This window comes from Gracilinanus agilis, chromosome 2 (assembly GCF_016433145.1).
Source record: "Gracilinanus agilis isolate LMUSP501 chromosome 2, AgileGrace, whole genome shotgun sequence".
Lineage (NCBI taxonomy): Eukaryota > Metazoa > Chordata > Mammalia > Didelphimorphia > Didelphidae > Gracilinanus > Gracilinanus agilis.
Genome location: NC_058131.1, coordinates 245788417 through 245800241, shown reverse-complemented (window position 1 = coordinate 245800241; position 11825 = coordinate 245788417). Strand labels below are relative to the sequence as shown.

Below are 11825 nucleotides of genomic sequence, written 5' to 3'. Positions count from 1 at the left end.
GAAGTCTTAGAGAATCACCTGAGGCTCAGGAAGGTAAAGTGAGCTACCATAGGTCATATAGCTGGCAGATGTCAGAAGCAAGATTTGAACTCATCTTCCTGACTTTATATGTTGCACTTTTCCTATAATATTCTACTGCCTCCTAAGCAACATACAGTAAGAGATTCAAAACCAATCCTGACCTTATACCCAATGAACTCATTACTAGAACTATATTCTAAGAATTTTATTAAAAGAGTTCAATTGTTAAAAAGCTGTAGCAGAAAGGTGGTTAGGCGGCTCATTGGATGGAGAGCCAGGCATAGAGATGAGAGTTTCTGGGTTCAAATCTGACCTCAGACACTTCCTAGCTGTGTGACCCTGGGCAAGTCATTTAACTCCCACTGCCCAGCCCTTAACAGAATCGTAGCAGCTTTATTTATAACAAGCAAAAATTGGAAGTAATACATAGACCAAATGATGGGGAATGGCCAAATAGTGACATATCATTATAGAGTTAGTGTTAGGGACTGGGCCTGTGACTTCATTACTATACAGAATTCTCAGATGAGGCAGATACCTTAGCTGAGGCAGGTGGGTTCTCTTCTTTTTTTGCAAATACAGTCTTAGAGAGTTGCTTTAGTAACCCAGACAGTACCAGTCAGCAATAGATGTCTTCTTTCCTCTTCTTGAAACCAGGTCTTCCTGGCCAGGTCTGGTTCCACTCCAGAAAGGGGTATTCCATCAATGCAATGAAATATTAATGTGCCACACAAATGACAAAGATTTGTGTAAAGTAAGGCAAAGTAAAGACGTCAGAACCCAAATGTAAACACTGACACATAAATAAAAGATAGAAAATCTGAGAGGGACATGAAGATGTGAGGAAAGAAAGCAGAAGCAGATAAGATGTTCCTTCATAACTTGGCCAGTGATTTCATCATGATAAATGCTCTTTTCAATAGGGCAGATCCTTTTTTTTTTTTGCCTGCCCATTTTATGGGACTCTGTCCTTGTGTTGCCCATAATCTTCTATGATAGTCTGGACTCCTTCCTCTAGATCTCTGGACATCAAATATGGAGCAGGGGACTACAAGAACAGTCCACCAGTCACCCTTCACTCTTCCTGCCAAACTGGCTCATCTTGTCCTCCTGCTACCCATTTCTCTGATACCCTTTATTAAGTTTTCCTCCTTTTTTGTACTGTATGTCCTTTTCAAACCCACCCTGCACCTATCCATTTTCCTTTGGATAGAGATGGGGTGCTCATCAGATTTGCAGATGATATAGAGATATGGGGAATATCTAACACATGGAATGACAGCTAGAATCCAAAAGGATCCTGACAGGCTACGGCATTGGGCTGAATCTAATAAGGTGAAATTTAATAGGAAGATATGTAAAGTCTGGCATGGGGAACAAAGGGAACAAAGACAAGATGGGGAGGCATGGAGAGGCAGTAGTTACTCAGAAAAGGGGGCAGCTGGGTGGCTCAGTGGATTGAGAGCCAGGCCTAGAGATGGGAGGTCCTGGGTTCAAATCTGACCTCAGACACTTCCCAGCTGTGTGACCCTGGGCAAGTCACTTGACCCCCATTGCCCACCCTTACCACTCTTCTGCCTTAGAACCAATACAAATTCCAAGACGGAAGGTAAAGGTCAAAAAAAAAAAAAAAAAGAGGAATTAAAAAAAAAGGATCTACGGGTTTTAATGAACGAGTTGACACTGCAAAGTGGCAGCCAAAAATGCTAAAGCAATCTTGGGCTGCATTAGGAGAAGCTTAGCCTCTAGGAATAGGGAAGTGATAACCATCTTGTACTCTGACCTCATCAGAATTCATCTTGAGTATGGTCTTGAGTTCTGAGCTGCACGGTATAAGAAAGGCTCTATGAAGGTCAGCTAGATGGTTCAATGGATTGAGCACCAGGGCTAAAATTGGAAGGTCCTGGGTTCAAGTCTGTCCTGATAATCCCTAGCTGTGTGATCCTGGACAAGTCATGTATCTTCGATAGCCTGGCCCTTGTCCTTCTGACAGAGTTGTTACTAACACAGAAAGAAAGGGTCGTTTTATTTTTATTTATTTTTTTAAACTCTCTAGTGGTCATGTCCAGAAGTAGGCAGCCAAGATTCAGTCACTGCCAGGCCACAAGCATTTATTAAGTGCATCCTGTATGCCAAGCACTGGGCAAAGTAAGCGCCAGGGATATTAGTAAGGGAGGAAATAGTCCTTCCTTTCAAAGGGCTCAGTCTAATGGGAGAGGTCACATGTAAACAACCCCGGCCAGACAAGGTTTAGATACAGGATAAATTAGAGATAATCTAAGAGAGGTCACTAAGTTTAAGGACTAGGAAAAGCTTTATTTGGAGGTAAGGACATTAGCTGAGACTTGAAGGAAGCCAGGAAGCATAGATGAGGAGGAAAGGAGAGAGTTCCAGGAATGGGGGACAACCAGGATCAGGAGGGGGAGTGCCACCCTTGAGGAAGAGCAAGGAGTATGCAGAGGGGTGTAAGTTGTAATTAGACTAATAAGGTAGTCAAAGAGCTACATTATGAAAGGCCTTAAAAGCCTAAAAGGATTTTATATTTGATCCCGAAAGTAATAGGGAGCTACTGAAATTTTATTGAATGGTAAATACAGTGAAAGTTTGGGGTGGTGGGGAAAGGAAGGAGAACCTTGAGTTCACATCATTTAGCCTAGAGAAAAGATTTGGGTGGGGAGGGCAGCTTAACAGCTCTGCTCTAATGTTTGAAGCAATGCCCTATGGAGGAGTCCAAAGTGCCGGAAGCAGAAAAAAATGGGTAGAACTTGTAAACAAGCAAATTTGGCCTTGAAGCCAGGAAAGATTTCCCCTCATAGATGAGGTAGCAGGGTCCTCTTCCTTGAAGATCCTTAAGCAGAGGTTAGAAGACCACTTGTCAGCCACTGATAGGAATGGCATATCTGTAGTAGGGATTCTTTCATGATTGGATGGCCACGGAGGTCCCTTCCAGCTCTCAAATTCCGTGAGTTAGTGAATAGCCCATAACTCTTGTGCTTCATAGACTGGGGCATTTCATGTCTCAAAGCTAAACATACTAACCCAAAGAATAATAGTGAAAAAAGATGGGATGGACCTTTGCTTATTTTTAAAATGTTATTATTAACATTTCATTCTTTTTTAAGCCTTAACTTCCGTTTTAGAATTGGTATTAAGTATTGGTTCCAAGGCAGGAGAGTGGTAAGGGCTGGGCAACTAGAATTAAGTGACTTGCCCAGGGTCACACAAAAATTTAATTTTTAAAAAATAGTTAATCATTATACATATATATATATATATATATATATATATATATATATATATATATATGGCTCAATAATGGTTTATTTTCCATTTAATCTTTTTTTCCTCCCTAGAACCCTTACCTTCCATCTTGGAATCAATACTGTATTGTCTCCAAGGCAGAAGAGTGGTAAGGGTAGGCAATGGGGGTTAAGTGACTTGCCCAGGGTCACACAGCTGTGAAATGTCTGAGGCCAGATTTGAACCTAGGACCTCCTGTCTCTAGGCCTGGCTCTCAATTCACTGAGCTACCCAGCTGCCTACTATTTTCCATTTAATCTTAATTTTCAATTTAAGTGAGATTAAGCATCTACCATATTGAAAGTATTGTATATACAAAGAAAATAAGTCTTTCCTCTAAAGGACCTTATGGGCTACTTTTGTGAGATTCATGTACACAAAATCATTTGAGAGAGAAAGCATTAACTTGTAAAACTTAGAGGAGCAGTGCAGACTTGTGGGGGGGGGTACATTTTCAAAGTTACCTTAAACATAATTATTTCCTTAAAATCCTTTCTATATGAAGACAGGGCAGGAACTTGCAATCCCGGTTAAAGGAACTGGAAATGGTTTAATCAACAGAAAACTTTGGAAGACAGGGCTAATCGCCTTCTTCAAACATTTAAGATATGTAGTAGACACTAGACTTACTCTGTATGGCTCTAAGGAGAATGGGTGGAAGTCACAAGGTAGCAGATTTTGGGCTAGATTTGTATGCTGGACCTAAAGTCAACAAGATCCAAGTTCAAATTTGACCTCAGAACTAGCTGTGTGACCCAGGGCAAGTCACTTAATCTGTTTACCTGTTTCTTCTTCTGTAAAATGGCAATATAATAGCCCTTACCACCCAGGGCTTTATGAAGATTAAATAAAATGATTACAAAGTAATTGCAGATTTAATACAATTTCAGGCACAGTTGTTATGTTTGCTATGATGAACACCAGGCTTACAGAACTCAGTGTCCAACTACTCATTCTCTTTCAGTTAAGCAGAGGCTGGATGCCACCTCTGTAATGTTGCAGATGGGGTTCATGCTTTAGTGAAGGGTTAGATGATTTGAACTGAATCATGAACTCAGGACTCTCAGATCTGTTCAGTGGCCTACACTTTCCTTTCTTCACTTTCTCTAATTATCTTATTCTGGCTAACAGGTAGAACACTTACCACCATCACTATCCATACCTCATAGACAACAGTCAGCCTATCACCACCAGCTAGATTATGAGACAACCAGAATGGAATTCTGGACTTCTAGAAATCTATTTTAATTTAATGAATTTCTCATTACCACCACATAATCCTTTTTATAACCCATGCCTTCCATCTTAGAAATAATACTGTGTAAGGGTCCCAAGGCAGAAGAGGGCTAAGGGCTAGGCAATGATGGTTAAGTGACTTACCCAGGGTCACACAGATAGAAGTGTCTGAGGCCACACTTGAACCCAGGACCTTGTCTCTAGGCCTGGTTTCAATCCACCCGGCAATAGCTGCCCCCACATAATTGTTTATGTCACTACAGTTGCTCCCTCACACTGCAAAGTTTGGAAGTTTTATCACTCAGGAGAATTCAGTTTCACCAATTATAGGATAACAAAGTATCCAAGTAAGCAATTAGCCTAATAACCAATAAGATAACTTTGTTAATATTAGTGTGAATAAAGTAACTGATAAGCCAAAAGGCTGCACCCAGCATAGGGTGTTAAGTATCCCCTAGTTGTTACTTATAACACTTTCGTATAGCTGTGGTTAGCCTCTCCTTAGCTCTGATTTTGGCCAAGTTCCTTCAGCTCCGAGTCTCAGTTGCAAAAGGGGAGTATGACTTGCCTCAAAGGGGCATTTTTATGAGGAAAAATACTTTGTATTATACATATATGAAAGTTCTCATTGGTACAAAAGACAGACACAGATGTGGTTGATACTCAACTTGTGTTAATGACATTCTTTAGAACACTGGAACAAGAAGGACCAAAAGAGATATTTTTAAGTGCTTAGAACAGTGCCTGGCACATGAAAGGCTTATTCCATTCCCTTAACCTATTAAAAAACACTTATTCCATTCCTTTTCCCTATCAAAAATTTCCATTGTATCTCTACTTGCTTTGCCGTGTGGTTTAAAAAAGAAAATGCACTCTGCCAGTTGACATAGCTTGGGTCCTAATGAGGAATTTTGGTCCTTTTAGTGCTAATAATTTATTTAATAATTTATTTAATTAATATAATTTATTTCATCTATCCTTGTGATCAGAAGTAACATAGTACCCAGGTCATGCTAAATGCTTCTTGGTTATAGCTTCCCAATTTACAACTCAAATTGCTACTGGCTTTTTTTCCCCTTAATGGAAATTCATCTTCTGTCTTTTGTTTAGAGACCTTCACTGTTGCCCTAGAAGTGTGTTGGTGAAGCCATGGCACCCATGCAGAGCCAGCACTCAGAGAGCTACTCCATTCCCGCTTCTTCCCAGTGCCCGAGGGCATTTTTTGCATGCTCCATCACTCTGTCCAGCAAGCACTCTTCCCTCAGCTCTAAGGTGATGGGGGCTCACAGAGAGCTTCAATTTGCCTCCAGGAACTCAAACTGGGAAGATTTGCCAACTCTGCCCAAAAATATGGCTACCATTAGAGCTACCAGAAGTATTGGTTTGTTGTACCGTCTGAATTATCTACAGAGCAGACCATAAGACTAAGAAAAAAATGCAACCTGTGAAACTGTTACAAAACTTAATATAGAATAAGTCAAAACCACCTAATTTGAGAGGGTAGGGCAGTTGGGGGAAAAAGATACAGATCGATATTATCACTGTTATCAGAACTCTTACAAATTAGCTCCTCCCCATTTTCCTAGAACTATGATTCAAATTTTATCATAGAAAATCTCTACATATATTTTTCTTTAAGCTCACTTGAAATAGATGTGAGAATCAATTACTTGCAGCAACATTAACCCAGAAATGGCAAGACACATTTAATAAAAAAATTCCCCATTACCTAGAAGCTGTGAATTGATCCAACTATTTTACAAAGTATTGGGAATTGTTAAAATGGTTGATTAAAACATCTATTCCCTTTGATCCAGAAATTTCTTTTTGAAACATTTGCTTAGAGTTCTAAGGGAAAAAGGTAAACCATTATATTCATAGCTGCATATTTTGTGGTAGCAAATAACTGAAAAGAAAATATGATGTCCATCAATGGCCACTGATAATCTGCTTTAAAAAAAAACTATGATAGATGAATATAATGGAAATTCAAGGTACCATGAATAGGAAGAATTCAGAGAAGCATAGCAAAACAAGCAGAGGTAGCTAGGTGGTTCACTGGATAGAGGGCCAGGCCTGAAGATTAGAAGTCTTGGGTTCAAATCTTGCCTCAGCCACTGTGACTCTTGTCACTCAGCTGTGACTTTGGGCAAGTCATTTAAATCCCATTTGCCAGGGGCAGCTGGGTAGCTCAGTGGATTGAGAGCCAGGCCTAGAGATGGGAGGTCCTAGGTTCAAATCTGGTCTCAGACACTTCCCAGCTGTGTGACCCTGGGCAAGTCACTTGACCCCCATTGCCCACCCTTACCACTCTTCCACCAAGGAACCAATACACAGAAGGTAAAGGCTAAAAAGAAAAAAAAGAAAAAGAAAATCCCATTTGCCTAGTCCTTACCATTCTTCTGATATTTAGTATTGATTCTAGGATAGATGGCAAGGGTTTTGTTTTGTTTTGTTTTTTTAAACAAAAATGGAAAAAACTATGACATACTGATATAATGGAACCTCAAGGTACCATAAACAATAGGAAGAATTCAGAAGCATAGCAAAACATAGCAGATGTAAGACTAAGAAAAATATACATGATTTAGAACAAGATGAAAAGAACAAAAGACAATGAAATAGAATACTGATCAAACTTGACTATGGAGAGGAGAAAATGTATCTTCTCTCTTTGCAAAAGTGAAATGGATTATAAATGTGAAATATTTATTGGGAATTCTGTCAGAAACCATTTATGCTAGTTTTGCTAAAGTTTCTTTTAAAAATTCTTTGCTATAAGGGAAAGCTTGTTGGATAAAGAATTGGAAAGGTTATGTTCAGAAACAGGCTACCTAAGAACAAAAATATTGATAAAATTAAGATGAAAATTTTCTACCACCCACTTTGGATTCATTCACAAATTTAAACAAGTAATGTTCATGTGACTTTTTTATTATAGTTTATAAAAAATACCACTAAAACTAATTTGATTTCTCAAAAATCAATGTTCATTTAGTGAAATATCAATGTACATTTTATATTAAAGTTGTAGTAAAAATACTGACATTTAATAGTTTACACAAGTCTCATTCATGTAAAAATCACATAGCATGTAAAATTTAATTAGAAAATTCATAATATTCACAAAAGTACATTATTTTGTTGACAGCTCATGAGAACATTGTCCTAAATTCAATACATAACATAAATTTCACAGTTCAGTTTTTAGTGTCATATGATAAAAATAATTTTAGAAAACTTAAGTTCTAAATTCAGAATGTGCTATGTATTAATAAGATGCACTTGGAAGTAATCTCTGTTTAGACCACCAATAAGTTGTCATTTTATCATGTAATAACAAAATTTAATTTTTATGATACTCTTAAAAATAAATCATTTTCCAATTGCTCTATCCTTAATTTAAAGAAGTCTGGTTGACAATCAAGTTTACCTATATCCTTTAAACAAGATAATTAGTACAAAAAAATGTTGTGCTAGCAGCTTTGACTTTCCAGTTTTGGAAACTTGGAAATATTACGACAAAAACTAAATTTGGATTGTTTAAAAACTGTATAAAGTCCTGAATTTTTCCAAGAAAAAAGCTTAGAGACGTTAACTTCATAAAATAAAAAATTTAAGAGGTAGTGTGTGAAAGGCTAGTGTTTATATTTTAAAAGCTTAACTTGAACCCGAACCCCTGTACCATTAACACATATAAAAAGGTTGAACAATCTATGTGCTAACTTTTTTGCTGTTATTCCATTCCAAAGTTGCCTAAAAAAATAACTGTGGAATATGAATGGAAGAACCCAAGTGAATTTAAAAAGAACTAGAGTATAAAACCTATTATATGATGCTGTGCAGTCAGTATTAGTTTAGTAGTACTATAAACAAAATATATTTAAGTATCCTGTGTTAGATATCGATATCTGTGTTAGATATTCAGTATTTTAGCAATACTTTCATTCTTCACATAATTTTACTATATATAAATCCTTCAAAATGGAGTCGTTTAATTCTTCATCTTAATAGCACATATTAAAGGCATTCACACTAATCCCATCATAAAGTTAATTAATAAATAATTAGTTCAGGGAAAGTGTCCACAAATCTTAAAAGGAAACATGCACTTCTTTATAATAGTCAAGTTCTATATACAGTGTTCATGCACATGACAATTATAAATACCAAAAATTAAGCAAAGAATGAAAGTTAGCAGCATTACTAGTTCTATTTGGATGCCTGTGTTAAAGCAATAAATATCCTCTCAAAAAATTAATGTAAATATACTTCACTTGCCACAATTTGTCCTTTCTGTAATCCAGAGAACAATATCATTAAATGAAAACCAAAAATCTTTGTAAAAGTGCATAAGTTTGTCCTATGTGTATGTAGTTCTCTTCTCTTAATCCAAGTGCATATTTACACACAAAATTCACATTAGAGTACATTACAAAGGCACAAATGTACAACAAATAGAAACAAAGAAATTTTCCTATGAGAAATGGTAAAAAGGAATTGTCTTAAGATTCTCTCCAAATCAGCACAAAACAAAAAGAAGAGAATAAGATGAGAAGTTATAACTAGATGGATTAATTGTGTCATTAGTTTCCCAAGGTATGGTATATGTGAGTACCATCTTAAAATAACTTTCACAAAACTTTATTGCATTTAGGAATCACTTCTATGCTTCATAAACAAGGTAAACAAATTTTAAGCTGCTGATTATTTTGATTTCTTTGAAAGTTAACACAAAACATTACATTGCAATTAGCAAAATAAGCATAATCCAAGAAATCAAAGTCATAAAATACTGTAAACCAAGAGAAGAGAACTGGTCCTTAAGGTACCAAAAGAGGCAAAATCAAACTTTCACATTAGAATCATTAGATTGTAGCTAAGAGCATCAATACAAAATAATTTTACTGGGCTCTGCATGGCAGGTTAAATATATAACCACTTCAAATGGAAATGATCAAATTCATTTTGCAGTCCTGAAAAAATGTACCCCTTTACTATAATAGTAATTCTTACAATGTCAGAAGTGAATTTCACTTCCAAATACTCCTTAAATTCTAGTCTCAAATTCATCTCCAATCCATGATGGGTGTTTACATTAGCAAGATCAAACTTAACATTTCAAAGCTTCATTATTGTTTGCATTTCCACTTTATGTCACTGGTACAGAGGTACATATGCTTTTAAATAGCCAAATATAAAGTTCTATGGCACCTTCTTTTAAGAAGCCACTCAAATAACAAATATCATAATGTTATAATTGTCCCATCTTCTTCTAGTGGTTTTTGATCTGAAGCAGGTGTTTCATGTTCCATCTTTGTGCCACTTGTGTGCGGTAAACTCCCATCGTTAGGAATAAAACCATTCTGCGCTGACTCAAAACTTAGTTCAATTTGTGTTAGTGATTCTAAGCTCTCAGCAGTAGGAACTGCTTTGGGTATTTGCTGAGGCATTCCATTATCTTCAATAATTATGTCTTCTTCATCACTCTCTTCATCTTTAGGATCAAAATTTGTCTCAATGTAAGGACAGCTGATAAGGCTGTTATCAGTAGACTGACCTGAACTGCCAGAAGTCCGACTATTCCTGACAACATTATTTCTCTGGTTTGCTGGTCTCACAGTTATAATCAGGTTACGGCTGTTTGCAATCATCATGTCTGTAACTTGATCAAGACTTTTCCCTGAAACTTCTATTCCATTAACTTCTAAAACCTCATCATTAACTGCTAGTAAGCCAGTACTCTGAGCCAGTCCACCTGGAACAAGCCTGGATATGAAAATCCCTGGTACTTTTTCCAGGCCATGTGGTGTGACTCTTACGCTAGAGCCATCTCGGATATAGAATCCCAGTGGTTTTTCTGTTCCATATTTGTAAAGACGAACTCTGCGGTGTGTTTCTGGGAGAATATCCACATCTATAATGGAAGATACTGGTCTAAAGTCTTGTGGCAGGCTAATAACTATGTTTGGTTTCTTTTTGTGGTAATCAGGACGTAATACATTTGTCAAGACGTTCTTCTTCTTTGTTAGCGTATCTGTACCAAAGGCACTGTAGTCTGCTTCTTCTATTTAAAAACAAAAACAAAACAATTATTAGCATTAGTCTTTACAGAAAGGCCATCACACTCTATAATATAACATTATGACAGAGTAATATGCCAACAAGGATTTATAAGTCATTAACTTAAACACAACCAACTGGTAAGTTTTATTCAATTCATAATTTAGTAGCAGTGACGTGATATTCTAAAAAAACCACTAGATGGCCCTCTTCTGTGATACTGTCAAGAAAATACTGCCAAAGTTGAATCACACACACCCACCACCACCACCACCACCACCACCACCACCACCACCACAAATGTCTACTATACATAAAAGAAATACATTGTGTTTTAACCGAAACTTATTAAAACTATAAAAGCATATCTGATAAAAATCGGCAGTGCCAACATTGAGAAGGCAGTTTCTATTTGATTATGTATTCAGGGCTACAAATATATCTTGGAACTGAGTGGGTTTTTATATGGGTTGAGGATAAAATAAACTGAGCTCAAATAATATATGACTTTATAAAGCTATAGTAAGTTTTCCAAGGAACATCATTAAACAATTCAAGAACTACAGATTTCCTTTCCTTTCTACTTTCCTACTACATTTTTTTCCCAACCAGGTCCACTTTCTTTCACAGCCCCCCACCCCACTCCTTTCTCTATTTAAATAATAATACCTGGGTTCATTAGTAAACTCCTCTGGTAAAAAAGTGTTTAGGGTTACACAGGTGAAAAGCAGGGAGAGTAGACAAAAGTGTGATAAAGCTATTAAATTAGCATGTGTTTATGAAATAAAGAACAAAAGGGGAGACAATAATTTACATATAACATCACAAAATTTCAGAAGAAATGAAGAAAGCAAAGAATTAATATGACAGATAGGAAAGCATATCCCCATTTTAAAATGTAATGAATTTGATGCTAATATTATCAAATTCAGTATTGCTTACTTGGTCATTTATAAAATATTTCAGGATTTACTTTTTTAAGTCCATACAACACTGTGTATTGGTTCCAAGGCTAAAGAGTGGTAAGGGCTAGGCCAGTTATAGAGAACTTTTTAGAAATCAAGTGCCCAAACTATTATAACCCTCACATCACATGAGCCCCCAGCCCTAGCCCAGAGAGGGGACAGAGGACTCTGGGCTGCTGAGTAGAGAGGTGGGTCATGTGAGAAATGTCCTCATGTGCGTGAGGCAGGGGGAGGTGGGAG

The 11825-nt window shown here is 37.0% G+C and overlaps 1 protein-coding gene across 1 annotated transcript in view; it reads right to left on the bottom strand.

Annotated features, from left to right (window-relative positions):
• Positions 1-9803: 9803 nt before the first annotated feature.
• Positions 9804-11825, bottom strand: part of PARD6B (par-6 family cell polarity regulator beta) — a 17823-nt gene continuing 15801 nt past the window's right edge. The window contains exon 3 of the mRNA XM_044661106.1: positions 9804-10624. Coding sequence (XP_044517041.1) covers positions 9804-10624 — 821 coding nt within the window. The remainder of the gene's footprint in view (positions 10625-11825) is intronic.